General features: G+C 44.3%; 2 protein-coding genes across 3 annotated transcripts; one reads left to right on the top strand and one right to left on the bottom strand.

The window, feature by feature from the left end:
• Window positions 1-1,073: 1,073 nt before the first annotated feature.
• Window positions 1,074-8,184, bottom strand: snf (U1 small nuclear ribonucleoprotein A snf). 2 transcript variants are annotated; one of them, XM_089542141.1, is made up of 5 exons: window positions 8,136-8,184; window positions 7,823-7,893; window positions 7,580-7,752; window positions 4,267-4,559; window positions 1,074-1,386 (listed from the first exon to the last, which is right to left on the bottom strand). In XM_089542141.1, exons 2-5 carry the CDS (start codon window positions 7,887-7,889, stop codon window positions 1,227-1,229), a joined length of 693 nt encoding a protein of 230 aa, XP_089398267.1. In that variant the 5' UTR covers window positions 7,890-7,893; window positions 8,136-8,184; the 3' UTR covers window positions 1,074-1,226. The 2 variants fall into 2 exon arrangements, with proteins under 2 accessions (XP_089398267.1, XP_089398275.1); XM_089542149.1 differs by lacking the exon at window positions 8,136-8,184 and adding an exon at window positions 8,095-8,120.
• A 152-nt stretch (window positions 8,185-8,336) lies between these two features.
• Vps26 (vacuolar protein sorting 26) lies at window positions 8,337-15,795 on the top strand. Its single transcript, XM_089542130.1, has 7 exons — window positions 8,337-8,431; window positions 9,477-9,696; window positions 10,676-10,832; window positions 11,659-11,823; window positions 12,287-12,462; window positions 14,051-14,193; window positions 15,075-15,795. The coding sequence occupies exons 1-7, from the start codon at window positions 8,429-8,431 to the stop codon at window positions 15,180-15,182; spliced, it is 972 nt and encodes a 323-aa protein (XP_089398256.1). The 5' UTR covers window positions 8,337-8,428; the 3' UTR covers window positions 15,183-15,795.
• The last annotated feature ends 2,624 nt before the right edge of the window (window positions 15,796-18,419 follow it).

Raw genomic sequence — 18,419 nt, 5'->3', positions numbered from 1 at the left:
CTGTTGAACATTACTTTGGTTTTCTGCATGTTAATTTTTAGCCCCACCGTTCTGCTCTGGCTGTCTAATTCATTGATCATGCTTTGCAGTTCATGTCCTAGTGACTTAGCAAGGCAATGTCATCAGGGAATCGCGAATTACTTAGGTATTCTCCATTAACTCTTATCCCCAACTGTACCCATTTCAAGCTGGGGCAAGGCGGAGGAGGAGCGGTGTAGTGAATACAGTACTGTCTTAGAAGGTTGCTTTAGAGACATGTACTGTGGCGTACATTCCTCTTCCTTAAAATCAATTTTCATTTCATTTCGTTTTCCTTAAGGCCCTTACAGCGCTGTTCAAGGTACCCATCTAGATATGAGAGAGACAGGGGTCCTTTCCTTTCCTTAAAACCAATACGCGCCACCAGTTCGCGCATGTGCACCTGTGGCTTTTTCTGATGATGGGAGGGGGGGGGGGTTAGGAGGGTTTAGACAAAAGAAGCAGAGCAAAACTGCGTGACTGCGACAAGAATGACTCTGCTATTCAAAAGTATGCAGAGAAAAATTCTGTGAAAGAAAGTTATTTAGCCTACGCGTCATGAATGAAGCAGTACTACAATGAAATTTTTAGTGCGCTAGACCTAATAGTGGCCATTCCCCACATTTAACACTGTGTATATGTTTGACTGAAGCCTACTTTGTGACTGTTCCACAACAGAGGCTGCTCCAGGATAGCAACCTAGGTCGCAACCCAACCAACGTCCTAACGTTGTCAGCACCTACCATAGAAAGGCAGTGGCGCATGAGGACTCCCAGGGAACTATGAATATAAGGGAAAGAAAGAAGAGAATGACCAATATGGCTATCCTGAAGCCATTGTGACCACTGAATCTAAACGCCAGAACTGAAGTGAAAACAGAATTGGTAGCGCACCAAATTTGCATTTGGCCTAACTATGCAAATCAACCATCATTTTTTTTACCAGACGTATGTCAGTGGCCCCTTACACAAAAAGCCGCCCTGTTTTAACATAATAAGAACTTTGAAAATTAGGCATGCTTGCTCTTGCAGCTTCCTTACAAGAATACAGATCACTTGCACTTTCTCACAAATGTGATGATGAAGCAGTTTATTACTGCCAGCTCACAAAAAACCCATGATGTGCACATGAGACAAAATAACGAAACTTTGCCAGTGGAGGAAAAAAAAAAAGAAAGTGTGGGCACAGTGTCCAGAAAGCAGCACGGGCTACTTTTTGGCAAATGTTATTTTCATGGCGTGCGTTGGTGTGATCTTGAAGCCCTGCAGTGCTTCCTTGGCGGCTGATGACTGGATCTCGTTTTCAAACTCCACGAAAGCGATGTCGTGTCGACCAGGAACTAACCGAACTTCCTTGAAGCCAGGGAACCTGGGAAAGAGTGCACATAGGAGCTTCAGTGCTCTGCCATGCTCGCGTCAGTGCCAGTGCGCAAGTAAACTAGAAGAAGAAGAAGAAGTTTCTTTATTTTGCTTGAGCAAAAAGGTGACGGAAGAAAAAGCTGCTTAGTTGCAGCTTGACAAAGCTCCCGCCACCCAGACAGCAAGCACTTGCACAGCACATAGTTTTACAAAAATTGATAAAACAGCAGTCAATTGTCACGTGCAGAAACAATGAAAAAAATAGACACTTGAAACAAGATTCCCTTGTGCGACATTTGCAGAATGTCTGTTTTTCATTTAGTTCATTGAGCCCATGCGGTATGGCGTGTTTTAGTCGTTGTTTTCCGTACATTGTACGGGAAAATGGAATGAGCCATGGTGACTGATAGCGAAATGAATAGGTATTTGTTGTTTTTTGTAGTCTAGCTAAGGTCAGAAATGTCTCAGCTTTTCCTTGTATTGCATTCTTGTACTTACTTAAAGGTGCACTGAAGAGGATTCTGAACTTGTCTTTTTGCCGCGGGAACTCGATCTAGACGTTCCTAGCATTCTTAGAAACTGCAACTTATTGCCCTGTATGGCCGATTTCCCTAATTAAATCGAATTAACGTCCGGCTACCGCCCTTTTTTTTTTAATTCTGCCTCGTACGATGGGCGGAGTCGACCAACGCGTGAAGTTCCTTTCAGCCAGCTCCGTGGAGGCTTTGCTTTCGATTTATTTTGTTTTTTAGCTTTCCATGAATAAATAGTTTCATTCGCAGATAATATAGCCGCAAAATAAGCCCGCAGAAATAAAAATACGCGCGGACTATTTGCTACTACGGACTACTACGTATTACTCCGCCGATGGCAGAGCGGCAAGCGGCCACGGGACTGGGTGAAAGGCACTCCACGCGTTGGTCGACTCCGCCCATCGTAGGAGGCAGAATTCAAAAAAAAGAGCGGGAGCCGGACGTTAATTCGATTTAATTAGGGAAATTTGCCACACAGGGCAATAAGTCGCAGTTTCTAAGAATGCTAGGAACGTGTAGATCGAGTTCCCGCGGCAAAAAGACAAGTTCAGATTCCTCTTCAGTGCACCTTTAACAGGTTATAAGAGTACATATCTTCCACTTTTAGAATGCAATGTTTGAGAAAAAGGGGTCCTGTGTGTTCTAAAAATGATGTGTTTTCAATAATGCGGATGACCCTTTTTTGTATTAAGGAAAGTTTATTGATGTTTCACTTGGTGGTATTTCCCCAAAGCAGTATACAGTAGCGGAGTTGTGGACAGAAAAGGGCATTATATACAATTAGTGGTGCAGCAAGGCAAGACTTCTTGGTTGTGTTTGTTAAATGAACTCTAAATATTCTTAAATTCTTAGATAGATAATGGCCTGTAGGTTTGTTGATTCTTCTTGCTATGCTGTCAGCTATTTTGCTAATCTAATGACAACTCCCCTGCCTGAATACCTCCCACTTGAGGCCTCATCCTTCTCACACAGGCTATGATCTGCCATAACTGTTCATTTAGGCACCATGATGTGATTCTAGAACAGCAATTATCCAGTTTTCTTTACATGTTCTTGGCCCCCCTAATTCCAACTGGAAACCCCAATGTGCCACACGAACGAGGCTGAGAAAGAAAAAAATTGCGTGGACACTTTGGTAAAGTAAAGTGTTGAGAGGCAAAAGCCAAGGACACTGTGCCGTAACTACTTTCGGTGGATGTGACGTCACACTGTTCCTGTGGCTATACTTATACCCAAATTGTACATCTTTCGGGGATTTAAGTGTTAATTACGCTTAATTACACATTTCTCCATCTAATTAGACATAATTTCGTCGTTTTTCCGACCATTCTGCGACAATTTTCACTGTGCCGTAACTACTTTCGGTAGACGTGATGTCAAACCGTTCCCGTAGCTATATTGACATCCGCGCTATTTCGACGCAACTGCGCCATTTTTGCCTACAATTAACTAATTAACCTACAGTCATTAAACTTGGCTTCTAGACCATTTTTTCCTCCTCTACTTGAAGCAACCATTGGTTTTCTTTCATCTTTTTTAGTTCCCGAGTTAAACGTGTGTGACATGCTTTGTTAACGGATGACAGCAGCCATTAACCCTTTGAAGGTTTTTGCCGTATATGTACGGCGGCGGTTTTCTGTCCCGCAAGGTCTTTGCCGTACGGGTACGGTTTCGATCTTCCGTTTGAAATTTTGCGCCAAAAGAACAATGCGTGCTCACTGGGGGGTGCTGCCACATCTTAGGACTTACAAGAAGTGTTGGAATTTTGTGCTGCCTTCTTACGGAGATAAGCAGAACTTATGCCTAGCTTTAGCGCGGCGGCATAGACTGCGGCAACACCCCTTTTGTAGTTTGTGACGCAACGGAGTCGCGCGAAATTTGAGTTTTCTTTTTGTCAGCACTATATTGCAGGGGCTGCCGAAGTTGATTTCTATCTTTATTGGCGCTGCTCTTAGCTTGCTTATCACCGTTGCTCGCGAGGTATTCTCGCCCTCTGTGGCAACGCGCCTACGCGGTTTCGATTCCGCTGCGGGATCGCAACGAAGTCACGCGAAACGTGTTTTCTCTTTGTGGGCACTGTTTTGCAGAGGCGGCGAAAGTTGATTTCTATCTTTACTGGTGCTGCTCTTAGCTTGCTTATCACTGTTGCTATTCTATTCTATTGAACATTTTCCAGTTGTGAGTGATGCTGTCACCAAAGTACTGTTCCTAATTTTTTTTTTACTATTTATTCTCGATTATATACATTTTGTAGATTCAAGATCCGCAATAAAGTAATTTGACCACCTGGGAAAGTTTTCTTCAAAATAATTCGACCCTCAAAGGGTTAAAGGCTTTCGCCTTAAAACAAAACTCACTGGTTGAACAGCATGGAGAGCATCATCTCGTTCGTCTCCTCCGGCAGGTTGGTCAGGAAGAGAATCTGGTTTGGCGGCTGCTCAGGTAGTGCTCCCGTTGCCGCTGCCATGGGCATGCCACCTCCCATCATCATCATCGCAGGCTGCGGCTGTGGCTGCGGCTGGGCCTTCTTCTTCTTGCTCTTCTTGGGTGCTGCCTCACCCTCAGCAGGGGTGCGCTTTCGGGAGTTCTCCACGAATGTGCCCTTGAGCTTGGCCACTGCGTCCGACTCTGTCTTGGCGTACTGGATGCGCTGTGCACGGAAAGACCACACATGAGGGCAGCACAGAAACAGCTGTACATCTTCGCACTACAATAGCCATAGAGTTTCTTACTATTACCTAGTGGGAAAGCTGGCGGCGCTGCACTTCAGCCACCATGGACGCCCAAAGCATCATGGGGCGGTGAGCTACTTGTTGCGGGGCAGTCGCAATTTTTCGGGAACACAGAGTGGCACTACTAAGAGGTTGCATTCCGAAAACGCTTTTCGTGTGTGCGCAGACGACTTTCGCGCGAACGCAGTGGGCAAAACCCATAGTAGTGAAAACGCGACGACACACGACGCCAATAAAAGGTTTCACTTTTCCGAAATGCCATTAAAAAACCTCTTATAGTATTTACGCAACAACATCTTTTTTGAAAACATATTTACTTTTAAAAGTGCGCCTGTTAAGTACGAAATATTAGTTTTTATAGTGTTCATTACTAGGCCAATAGGAGAGCGAGTCGTCTTTAATTTTGGGCAAACTTTGCACTTAAATGCTTTTCTGCTCGTTTGTTGCAATAATTAGACAAGATTTTCAATGTTAGGACGTTTGTAGTTATCAAACAGCTTTATTTCTTGATTATTTTTTGGCCAGAAGTTGCAGTTCCGCAACAAGTAGCTCACCGCCCCATGATGCTTTGAGCGCCCATGGTGGCTGAAGTGGTCTCGAGGGGTCGCCATGCAAACTCCCATAGACGGGCCGCCAGCTTTCCCTCTAGGTAATAGTAAGAAACTCTATGACAATAGCGTCTCTTGCATGTAACTGTGTACCACATAACGAACATATTTTTGTCAGAAAAATTTGGGTGTTAATTTGGAGACTGTGTTTACTATGCAGAATAAAACTTACACTGAGGACAATTAATTGTTACTAACTTCGAATGTAGCTGATCTGCTAATGCAAGTGCATTCGTTATGCAGATGACAAGTACATGAGCCACCACGGTGGTTCAGTGGTTATGGTGCCTGGCCACTGACCCGAAAGATGCGGCTTCGATACCGGCCGTGGCGGTCGCATTTCGATGGAGGCGAAATACTAGAGGCTGGCGTACTGTGCAATTTCAGTGCACATTGAAGAACACCTGGTGGTCGATACTATCTGGAGCCCTCCACTATGGCAGTCTCTCACAGTCTGAGTCACTTTGGGATGTTAAGCCCCATAAACCAAACCAAACCAAACGTAAACCAAACATTATGCAGATGAATACCGTAAATGAAGACATGTTTTTCCACACAACGTGAACTGTGCATCCTGCTTCGTGTAACTACTTTGCTGGAGTTAGCTGTAGCCACAGCAAACCACTTCACATTTTCTAGATGTAGCTACATAAACGTTTTCAATGGTATTGGTGTATTTGCAGTCATTCCTTGCAGCAGGGAAAGTAAATGCTCAGCATTATTAATTTTTCAAAAAGCTAAGGGTGCGTAAATAATAAAAATTGTCAAATAGTGAATCAAATACACTTGGATTTTGTATTTGACTCGCTGAACAAACCAAATAGTGAGTGTTCAAAATTATTTGAAACAAATCGAATGTCCTTAAGTTTTCAAATAATTTCTAAATAATCAGCAAGAAGCTCGAAAAACCCACGCCACAGTGTTCTAAAACGACTGTTTCAAAATCATGGCCTACTCTGACACCTAACAGCATGGTGTCGCAATCAGTCTGCATGTAATGGAGGGCTCAGCACAGTCACAGTGTTTATAGTACTTTTACACAGCCTCCATAATTGGTTTATAGTTTATTGGGGTTTAACGTCCCAAAGCGACTCAGGCTATGAGAGACGCCGTAGTGAAGGGCTCCGGAATTTTCGACCACCTGGGGTTCTTTAACGTGCGCTGACATCGCACAGTACACGGGCCTCTAGAACTTCGCCTTCATCGAAATTCAGCCGCCGCGGCCAGGATCGAACCCGTGTCTTTCGGGTCAGCAGCCGAGCACCGTAGCCACCGCGGCGGGTTCCATAATTGGGTGGCACTGAGTGGCTCAGACAGAATCAGGAAATACTGCTCAGATGCTTGCTCGGAAGCAATGGCTCATACATAGCTTTTGCCCTATCACCTACTGAGGGGTAGGACTAGATTATTCCCTGTCATCATTGGCAGCAAAAGGTACTTTTGTTATACATACGATGATGGTCACAGTTTAGACACCGAATTCATGTTGCATTCCATCTAGTGCTAAATGGTACTGCATCTTTTGACAGCTACAGCTAGAACTCCACAACTTATAGCGCCATATCGCAGCATAGCTCTGCCGTTTCACATGAATATCCGCTTTCTATGAATGTTCGCAAAATTATGAAATATTAATAAATACATTCAATCCACATCTGATTCAGTTCTGTCACTATCTGATTTGTATTAAATCTGGTTTTCAGCAACGCTATTCGTATTCGATTAGGTTTTGAAAAAGTGCAATCCGCACATCCCTACCTAAACCACAGAAATTATGCATCACTAGAGCAGAATGAATACCAAGTACACTGCATGGCTTAAAAACAATGTCCCTAACAATGAGCACCACACTGTGCAGCTAATGTATGCAACACTGCCACTATTTATTCAGAGAGAGTGATCTACTGGTTCGGGTGCATTCACTGCAGACAAAGTACTTAGAACACCTCCATTATAATTAAAAATTTAAAAAATGGTCCAATGTGCTACAACATGGTATTCAACTGTAGCTCTTCTCTCAGCATCAAAAAATGAAAATGCAGTCTTCCGATTTTTCTCGTAAAAGTAATATGCGTGTGTTTGTCAACCATTTGAACAAAGAGTAAACACGATGGCTGACTTCTGATTTATTTACTACAGGGTCATTTATTTGATGAACGCAAAAAGTGCGCGTTATGGGGCAGAATTCAATTTGGGAATCTGTAGTAGCCAGCTTTGGGCACAGAAACACGACATGTAAACAAGTACTGCGGCAAATTCAGTACGTGATAAGAGTCGCTTCCACATGAATGATTCGGCTAAAATATCCTCCACTCAAAACCCGCTCTCACCATGGGCTTATCGTAGAATGGGAATCCCTGCATCGACCTCAGAGCGTTGGTGGCACTGTTGATGTCCTTAAAGGCGACGAACGCCTGGCCCCTCATCTTAAGAGTCTTGAGGGCTATGATGTCCAGAATCTGGCCGAACTGTGAGAATATGGCGTAGAGCGACTTCTTCAGCTCTGCGAGGAAAAAGAATCGCTTCACAGTTACGCACCGCCCGTCAGCGCTGTTCAAACAATTGCCACTCACCATCTTTCTTGACCTTCTCATTAAGGTTGTTGATGTAGATTGTGTTGTTCGGACGTATGTCCATCATGATACTGCAAAAGATATAAATGCAATGAGAAACACGTGAAACAAATTGACGTTTCACGAAATGTTACCGCCGGCAATTCTAACGACATAACTAAAGAGGCACATGGCACGTGCAGCACTCCCGACAGACAAAACTGTTTTAACATGAAATGGCTTATCAAGTAGGAAGTTATCATCTTGCAATTTAAGAATTATGAGAAACGAACCGTATGCAAACACAAAGATATTGAAAACTTTGTGTACTAACGTGATCAATTCGCCGGCAGTCCGGTGTTCTAAAAGCCCTGCACAGCCGGATCAAGTTGAAGCTGCAATGGCGCTAGTAGTCAGTCAAAGCACAGTGTGAAAGTTTCCTGCGCAATTGACTGGTATAATAATTTATTTTCAAAAAATATAATTTATGTTTTACGTTTAAGTTGCATAATTTAACATTTTATTTATGCTAGTGATCAGCCATCTTGGGAAAGGGAGAAAGTGTGCATGACTGATCGAGGTGCGTGTGAAGCGGTGTGAAGTGTTGGTGTCACAAAAGCCGTGCAAATGGTTCGTAGCCTTCCTTATTTTTGCTCTTGATGGACCTGTACTCATCATCGGTCGCGTACGAGCAATGCTGGATGACTAAATTAAGTCTCCGAAGAGTCTGGCACCCGGTATTGCGCGTTCTGGGTTCGCAACCCCCCTTCGTCTTGTCGAAAGTACCGTTGTGCAGCCGGTAGCGACGCCCACTGTTCTGACCACCGCTCGTAATCTTTGCGACCGTGGCTAACGAAATACCGAAACCCTGCCGGTGTGCGCTAAGGCAGCGATTTCTTGACTAGATTTCCCATCTACGCGTGTCGGCACGGAGCGGCCGACCTCGTCCGTGCGATCGCAGTCTCGCACGGACCCGAGGCTGTTCTAGCGTTGATTGTCCCGTGACGCGCTGGCGGTCAGCACTTGTCGAGACGTGGATGAAGCGTTTGCCTTTATGTGTCCGTCAACAGGGTTACAACGTCCTTGTCGTCGCGATTTGACCGTTTCGCAGGCGCTGAAAAGTTTTGCAGTCGCGAGTGCTGCAGACGACATGTAATGAGAGACGCTGAGTCGACGAGCGGAGCCCAGCGTGCTAAGAATGTAAAGGCGACGCGATGTGCATAACTTCTCGTGTTACACCGGCAGCATGTACAGGCTTCGGCCGAGTATTGTTTGCTTGTCTCATACAGACAGCGCAGTGTCTTCTCAGTGACAGCTAGTCGGGAATCCCCTGACTTGCGCTGACGCTTCGAAGAACAGGACGCAGGAGCTAGAGTGAACGGTACAGGAAGAATTTCGGGAGTGACGGAGTGCATTCGTTGCCTCCACTTCGGTCTCCACTTTGTCGCGTTTAAACTAAAGGCGTGGCGGGTGTACCCGTTAAGTTATTATTCGTAGTCATTCTTTAGCCCTGCTAGAGAAAAATTCCGATCGCATGCGCTCCCATGTTGCCGCGGTATCATTCACTGGGAGCGAATGTCGCAAATGAAATTCCTCGCATTAGAGTTATCTTATCACTGGCGAAGCTGTCGCTTTGCGTAGCCGCACCTTTGGATCCGGCGTGTTCTTTTCGCAGGCGTTCTTTGGGCTCGGACAGAGTGCCGACATCGACATAATCCTCAATGGCACAGAGAATCGCAAAATGGCAGAGATCAAGACGGAAGACGGGAAGAAAGAAAAACACCTGCTCTACTACGATGGAGAGTCCGTCTCGGGGAAAGTGAACATCACGCTCAAAAAGCCGGGCTCCAAGCTCGAGCACCAGGGCATCAAAATAGAGTTCATCGGACAGATAGGCGAGTTGTTTCTTTTTCCGAAAATGCGACGTTTCAGTGCCACTTGGCGGACTGTATGCACTACTTAGTTAGTAGGTGTCATTTTTTAGCGCATTACAAGGTCAACTCCATAATGTCCTGTATATTACATGCGATACGGGCTGTAAAATTGTCACTTTTCTTTTCAGCTCAGAATAGAATACGATAGCCTTTTTGCATAAGCCACATTTACCTACATATTTCTCAAAGCATTGTGTCAAGGTAATCAGCTGCCCGAGATATAGAAGGCTTGCTGTAAAATGAGTAAAAAAACTGTCAAAGCTAAGCAACCTGAAATACAAACAGGCATACTGTTGCATTGGCAGGTGATGCAGTGATTTAGAGTTTCACTATTGGTTTATTCTACGTGTACCAGTATGTATGCAGTTTTGTTGCTTTTAGTTGCCCAGAAATGAGCCTAATTTACTAATTATAGTGTATTTTTCTTGGTAAAACTGTCATTTTTTTGTTTCTGTGTCAGTAATGATGAAATGCTTAAAGTTCTGCACTTTAATCCCACAGTTTAACTGTATGGACATTACAGAATTACTCTTAACTAATGTGGAAAATCAGGATTCTTAGTTGTGACACTTTAACAGTGCAGACAATGTTTCGCTTGTACCGTTCCCAGTGCTTCAAAGTTGCGCCTTGACAACAAGGAATGAATTTATTTTCATGCTAACATGAAGATGTTTACATAGCTTAAGTCACTTTATTGAACACAAGCATACTTTCATGTACATATCCAAATGTCACTGTTCGGACAGCTTGTGATGGGGATGCTATAAACAAGCTAGCTTGTTTCAGCGGTGGTTTGCACCGCTTTCTTAGTTTCATGAATTACATTTTACATTTACCGGAGAGGTGCCGTTTCCAGGTTTGTGTATATTTAATGTTTCTGACCTCAAATGCACTTGATGTAATACCCTTCAATGTGGCCTTCACTGATTTTGTGTTTCAGAGCTTTACTATGATCGTGGTAACCACCACGAGTTCGCATCGTTGGTCAAGGAACTTGCACGGCCTGGGGAGCTTGTCCAGAATGCGAGTTACAGTTTTGAATTTGTCAATGTGGAGAAGCCCTACGAATCGTACACTGGCTCCAACGTCAGGTTAAGGTGGGCATTAGTTGCATAACTGTGTACATCTTCCATCTGTTATAGCCCGATGTCCCTGATATCTCAAGCAAAGTCATGTGACCAGTCGGGTGGGCACAAAGCCATCTGTTGTGTCGTGTAGCAAAGAGCATGAGAGCTGTCTGTTCCAAACTGACATAATTAATTGTGTACTGTTGTTTTATTGTAGCAGTATCAAGGTGCTGACATTAGTGAACTTTTGTTCTTATTACTGTTCCAATCTGCTGCGAATGATAGAAGTATTACTCAGTAACCCCTTTTTTGATTTTTAAGTGCATATTTTTTAGGGCCTAAACACTGACCTATTTCTTTTTTTTTATTCTTTTTTTAATGCCTAGATTTCTGGGCCCCAGTGACTGCATTCTTTTATGTGGATGATAACCAGTGGATAATATGGCCTATGGACAGTTAATGCCATCCGTTAAACCTCTTGCTCATGGCCATGATTCCAGCACACATGCATAGCCCCCCCCCCACCCCCTAAACTTATGATCCCCTCGACGGGCGACGCTGAGACATGTCACATTACGTCATCGCCTGCAAATTTTGTATTAACACTATCTGGCGGGCTAGTCGGTGGGAATCCATACGATTTCAGCAGCGCGAACACGGTTAGGAAAAGACAGCCTGTCCGCCTTCTGTCTTTCCTAACCGTGTTCGCGCTGCTGAAATCGTATAAATTTTGTATTACTCTCTTTGACACCTTGGTTAACATTTTGTTTTGTGAGAAAAGGTCCATCCTTTACTTGGCACACAACATTCAGAGGTCAGCTACGCTAAGTTGCATTTCACTCCTTGTTTTGCCCAGGTATTTCCTGAGAGTGACCATCGTGCGTCGCCTGACCGATCTGGTGAAGGAGCTTGACATGGTGGTCCACACGCTTTCATCTTATCCCGAAATCAACTCCTCAATCAAGATGGAAGTGGGCATCGAGGATTGCCTACACATTGAGTTCGAGTACAACAAGTCCAAGTTAGTGCACTTCACTTCAGTTCACTTTTCTTTCAAATGAAAGAGGAAGATGATGAAGCCTGACAGGGCCTCATCTCCTGTCTGAAGTTGACAGAAGTTGACTTTGAAATACATTTGCAGGGAATCCTCCTGTGAACAGTACAACATAAGACATAAAATATAAGGAACACATGAACACACAGTACAGGCTAGAGATTAATACAACCTATGCGGTGATGTAATATGTGCGACAAACACCGGTGAGAAAATGAATCAGCATCTATCTGGATATTCGGTGGTCATTAAAACCTATTTATACTGCCATTTTAAATGCTTAAATGGTAGCGTTGATGCATACACTCATAAGGGGTGGGGATTGCAGTATTGGCAAAACAGGGAGTATTATGAGTAGCGAGTTTCTTGTTTTCCGCAGGTGACGTTTGATTTTCAAAGAAGATAACTCCACTGAATATTACTCCTGCAGGTATCACCTCAAGGACGTGATTGTGGGGAAGATTTATTTCCTGTTGGTTCGCATCAAGATCAAACACATGGAGATTGCCATCATCAAGCGCGAGACCACTGGCTCGGGACCAAACATCTTCAACGAGAATGAGACCATCGCCAAGTATGAAATCATGGACGGCGCACCCGTGCGAGGTGGGTGTATCGTTTGATTTTCAAATGATAGTGTGTGGAGCTGTCCGCTCTAGTTTTGTCTTGGCTTTGTTTTGTCTTGGCACATATGCCTTATCAGAGCACTGATAAGTGATAAACGCTGACAAGTGCACATATTTTGCTCGTGGACTGACACCAAAAATCCAAAAATAAAAGTATTCAAGGAGGTTGGTCCGCAGACTTTGAGATGCTAATCATTTTTATCAGTGCAGTGCATATTGTGTCAACTGGCTGATAACGCTAAAGAGGTCGGTACAAACTGGCCTCATGAAGCTAAGATATTCAAGAAATTTCACAGAGCATTGTTAACTGTGGTGGGGGTTTTATTTTCATTGTAGGTGAGATGGGGAGTGTGCTGATGAGAGTGCCGATAACCACTGAGCACTTCATTGCATACAGCAGCTGTTTTGTTTGCCATCTGATAAAAATGAAAAGTCTGATGAGAACTGCTCAGATTAGGTGAAGTTGTTCCAAAAACCTTGCTTCATTTTAGCGTGGTAAACATTTCATACCGTATGGCAAAAAGCAGTTTTGCTTCCTGAACTTTCCTACTGGGCTGGTGAATTTAAACTTTTTCTGTAGTGCATCCAACTTGCTAAATGCCCATGAATTCAGTATTTCTGAAGAAATGCTGGAAAAAAATTTAGGGGTGGGGGCACTTTGTTGACCTAAAGTGCGGTGAGGCGAAAGCCTTAAGTGCGGTGTTGCTGCTTGTGTCACTGATGTGTGGTTCAGATGTTAAACTTCGCTAAGGGTGGAATGTGACAGCATCTTGGGAGGCTGCCAGGAGTCCACAGAAGGCCAGCCTGGTTTTTGAGGAAAGGAAATGTATCTGTCTGGCATATCTTGGTGTCCACATATCTTGGTGGACACCTGAACCTCCCTGTAAGGGAAGGCAGGAAGATGGCAGTGAACGAAGACACCCCGCCTTAGTTCATTCCAAACCATTGAACTGGCATGGCGGAGTGGTTAGCGTGCTCGTCTCACACTCCAGAGAGCCTCGTTCGATTCCCCAATTCGACCAATTTCGTACTCGGTTTTATTTATTTGTCTGGTCTGACTATAAAGGTAATTAACTAATTAACTAAACTGAGTCCCACTTATTTGGAGCATCACTATACCATCCCTTTTATTGGTTGCATGGTTACTATCCAAAGTACAATTGGTCCCGTTTGAAATTCGCGTACTGTGCCGTCACGGCGATTTCAACCAAATGAAAAGCGTGACATTTCTGTCGACAACTCCTGCTTACAACGATGAGGCATTAAAGGCATGCCCTAAATGCGCGCCTTAAAAGTTTAGCACGCTGGTGTATGGAGTTATAGTACATAATTAGAACTGTGAAAATATTTGAAATGTCGAATGCGAATCAATTATGTTTGATATTCAGTTCATATTCCATTTGAGAAATTGATATTCGAGAATATCCCTAATATTTGCCAGTGATCAGATACCGTGCCTACTTTCGTGAATTCCACCGTGGCAAAAGCACAATTTCTGTTGTGTTCCTTTGGCTCGTAAAACCCTTTTTAACCATTAACCCACAACTGTTAACTAATGCATTGTGCAGGAGAGTCCATACCAATCCGTCTGTTCCTTGCGGGCTACGACCTGACGCCCACCATGAAGGACATCAACAAGAAGTTCTCGGTCCGCTATTATCTCAACCTGGTTCTGGTCGACGAAGAAGAGCGTCGCTACTTCAAGCAGCAGGTGAGTGGGCTATCTCGTACAGTGCGCACACGACGCATCGAGGAAAATTTAAATCTCAACATCGCGGTGGCCGTGTAGTGTCATGTATGGTTGTGCCAGGAGCCCTGAAAACACCTTTCAACTGCAGACTAGTACTGTCAGGTACACACCTTAACAAAAGTTGCCACACTCTCGCAGGCTTGCAACATATTGACCATTGCATTGCTAATATATACAGGTATAACTGCTTTCCATTTTCTAATGTAGCAGCTTGCCTGCCTTCAAGCTTTACCTTGATATTGAATATTTTATATACCTTGTATAGCGCTAGCTGGAATGTGCAGTCAGTCAGTAAAATGGCTAAGTACCTGCTGCCTTTCCAGACACGTTTTCACCTTTTTATAAAATCCTGTTTGCCTGTTGAAATTGTGCAGCACAAGTGAAGCCTACTTGCAGACAGTGTTGCATTTTGATATTTTTTAAAAACCAGTTTTAAGGCCCAGGAGTCATTTGCTTTCAATACCATGCTTATGCATTCACTTTTTTTTCTTTTTTTGTGTGAACTAGCCGCATGCCTTTGCAAAACTTGGTTATATTGCATAAAATGCATTGTCAAGTAGTGCACAGCTGCAGCGGTAGTCATCAGTAATGAACAATTCATGCGTGGTTACCGTGAACGAAGAGGAAGCACTGTTGAGTAATTAGACATTGGCCAAAACCCCGTATCATTACAGCACACAGTTATTTCTGCCTCCGTTATTGATGCAACAGTCAGTACTTGAACACTTATGTAGCACTTACACATTTGGAATAAACTAAATTTTCATATGTGGAGCTCACGGAGGCAGGCGAATTAAGTTACGCCTTTCGACCACAATCCGCGCATTTGTTCCATCTCTCAGGAAATCGTGCTCTGGAGGAAAGGGGAGAAGACCCGCAAGCCCATCCAACAACAGCAACAGGCATCCAATGCACACGCAGACCAAGCCGCGGGAGACTCAGCCAAGTAGCCCCGCGCTCGTCGGAAACAGTCCCTGTGTACATCTCCGGTCGCCCTCTCCCCACCGCTCCCATCTTCTTACCGCGGCACTTGGGGCGCCATCGGAAAGGATTCGCAGCAGCAGCTACGGCAATGACAAAGACTGAACGGTCAAGCGCGGTGGTTGCCAAGCTGCCCTCTGGCATAGTCCTTTCCTCCTTACCCCTCTCTCTCTCTCTCTCTGTCGCGAGAGAGACCATTGACCTGGAAGGCCTGTTCTCTTTTTTTTCTACCGAGGACAGCTGTAAATACGCGACATTCCAAATTGTTTCGTTTTGCATCGCCGGAAGATTTTTTGCAATGAAGTGTATGTGGTGAGATACCGCGCTGCTGCTGCTAGTGGTGGGAGTCATTGACAGACGCGCACTACTAGAAGCAACACGCGAAGCTCTCCTCCTTCTCGTACTCTTGCTTCCTTTATTTCTAGTATTGGCCTTTTTTTTTTTTCTTTCTCTCTCTGGCAGATTCTGTGTGCATGTGTGCTGTACAGATATGTATATAGGTAATGGATCATGCAGACACTTCACTGGGGAAGAGAAATGGTTTATGTATTACGAATAAAATGTCTAGTGATTTATGTGTTACATCGTACTGCGTCTCAGTCATGCTAAGAGGCTGGTAGGTGGTATGCCAGGCCCTCTTTATCTCGAAACAAAAAAAAACAGACTTGCGTACTGGCCGACTTATCGGAGCATTGACCAGTGAAAGCTGGGCCAGTGGCAGTAAAGTTGTGGCTTCCCACAGACCTTATTAAAGATGCCTTTATTTGTCACTTACACTAGGAAACGGATTACATTTAATACCAGGTATATTGAATTATTGCTTATATCGAAACAGAACATCCCCTTGAAAATTTCATGCAAAATCATAGCACTACTGTTTGTATTTATCAAACTTCCGTTGAGGGTCACATTGGATACGAGGTGCTCGAGGGTAGCCCTTGGTATCTCGTACTCGTTTTTCACACGGCACCGCTATCATGTTGGTGATGCCATCCTTGCTGCGTGGACCCTAGGAGCGGCCCTCACCTGGAACACTTCGCTGCCAAAGGCATTGCTCAAACCAACTGTATGTTAAGTTTAATGCAAGATCCTTCTACTTGTAGTGTACCGGTAATAGGACTAGGCCTGTTATGATGGGTGGTGGCTAGTTACAAAGCATTGTCCGCGGCAAATTCGATGCAAAGCAAGCTCCGCCTAGCAAGCAGTGAGCTGCCAGTTAATGCCATTTTCCAGTAGTAAAGAACTATACAGTAGAACCCCGCTGTAGTAAACTCGGATATAGTAGAGTGAAACTGCAGTCCCATTTCTCCTTCGATAGACGACTGCATTTTTCTTTCCCGTTCATAGCAAAGATTTTACTACAAGAAACTGCTATAGTAAACTGCGCGTTCGTCGACTCCGCCCACCGTACGAGGGAGAATTAAAAAAAAAAAAGGCGGGAGCCGGATGTTAATTAGATTTAATTAGGAAAATCAGCCACACAGGGCAATAAATCGAAGTTTCTAAGAATGCTCGGAACGTGCAGATTGAGTTCCCGTGGCAAAAAGACGAGTTCAGATTGGTCAAATGTTTAGGGGAATCCCCCAAGGTGGAGTAATTTTCTGGTGGTTCCGGTGGTGGCGGTGGTTCCGGTGGCGGTGGTTCCGGGTTCGAACCCCGGACCAGGACGAATTTTTCTTTAACTACGAAGTTTCTGAGAAAGCTGTATAGCTTTCCTTTGTAGCCGTATGGCTGCGCTTGGGTGGATGCCAATGAGTAATTACTCCCTTATTAGAAAATTACTCCACCTTGGGGGATTCCCCTAAACATTTGACCAACACTCTTCCCACTTCGAGTTACTGATCAATTCGCTCTCGCCCTACCATAAGCTTGCCGTCCCGGTTAGCTCAATTGGTAGAGCGACTGCTCCGGTGTGGCGGTGGTTCCGGGTTCGAACCCCGGACCAGGACGAATTTTTCTTTAACTACGAAGTTTCTGAGAAAGCTGTATAGCTTTCCTTTGTAGCCGTATGGCTGCGCTTGGGTGGATGCCAATGAGTAATTACTCCCTTATTACGAGTTCAGATTCCTCTTCAGTGCACCTTTAACTATTGCCTCTTAAATGACGCTGAGGCTGTGGAAGACGACGCCGTATTCATGCAAAGCTTTGGTTTTTACATGAAATCAAACCGGCATTATATTCGTAGCCACCTGTTTTCATGCAAATACAGTACTTCCACAAGACATAGACATAATCAAAAATATGATAACATAAAATGTGATAATTGAAATGAAATGATTATCACATAAAGAGTCGATAAAAACAGGATGGAAGGCTGTTTCTTTTATAAGCCAACACTGTAGTCAATAAGTAGCCGGACAGCACCCTCAGAGCCATGCCATATCACCAACTGATACCACACAGAACCTGATACAGTAGTAAAGATTTTTGCTGATCCAAATGACTTTACTATAAAGGGGTTCTATTTTGCTATCCTCTTCGATTTCAGTATATCCTGTATCGACTGTACTTCAATCCAAGTCAACATGGCTAGCAAAGGAACACGGCATGCTTTGCTAGTAAATGCATTGCACAACGATTGCGCACAATGCAAGTCTCTATGCACTCAAACAATGCGCAATCAGAACTAAACCATGAAGGTAAAGAGCAACACGCAGTAACAATCGCAAGTGGGCTGTCTTTATTAGGAAAATATGGCAAAAAAATGTGGCATACACCTAGAACTAGCAGCGTTAACTGCCAAACAATGTGGTGGTGCTTGTATAACCTTAGCCGCCGCGCCGGTCGACAGCACCTCCAAGCTCCGGCCAAGACTTGCAAAACAAATTCCAAAGTTAAGCATTATCTCATGTTGAAGCAATGCTTGCTTTCCTAAATACCTGCCACACTGGCTAATGACAGGCTGCTAGCCTCTTCTATGGCAGACACTTGCAACTAGAATGTTGAGGACCAATGAGTAATCTAAAGCAAAATACAGCTTTCACTTTGCATTTTCCAGGTTCTTCTTCTGAGCGATGGTTATGTCTGTTCTTATCCCTAGGCCACTAATTTTGAAGCTTTGAACTGCATTGGCATCGACGGCGATCAGTGCCATCTCTTGGTGCCCGCTGGCAACTTGTGGCAGGACGGCCACAACAGGAAAGCAAGCCATGCTTAGACCAATATGGCAGGCATCTAGTGGATGAGACGGTACCTGAGATTATGCA

Source organism: Amblyomma mixtum, chromosome 1 (genome assembly GCF_055824585.1).
Source record: "Amblyomma mixtum isolate Tamu chromosome 1, ASM5582458v1, whole genome shotgun sequence".
Classification (NCBI taxonomy): domain Eukaryota; kingdom Metazoa; phylum Arthropoda; class Arachnida; order Ixodida; family Ixodidae; genus Amblyomma; species Amblyomma mixtum.
This window is presented reverse-complemented; position numbering and strand designations above follow the sequence as displayed.

Bases quoted from the DNA above. Each gene is read 5' to 3' on its own strand.
- snf (XM_089542141.1), bottom strand. From the start codon at position 7,889: ATGATGGACATACGTCCGAACAACACAATCTACATCAACAACCTTAAT. The intron at 7,753-7,822 runs GTGAGTGGCAAT...TTTTCCTCGCAG, and splicing joins TGAGAAGGTCAAGAAAGATG to AGCTGAAGAAGTCGCTCTAC. The intron at 4,560-7,579 runs GTGAGAGCGGGT...TTCCGTGCACAG, and splicing joins CATTCTACGATAAGCCCATG to CGCATCCAGTACGCCAAGAC.
- Vps26 (XM_089542130.1), top strand. The intron at 9,697-10,675 runs GCGAGTTGTTTC...TTTGTGTTTCAG, and splicing joins AGAGTTCATCGGACAGATAG to AGCTTTACTATGATCGTGGT. The intron at 12,463-14,050 runs GTGGGTGTATCG...TGCATTGTGCAG, and splicing joins GGACGGCGCACCCGTGCGAG to GAGAGTCCATACCAATCCGT.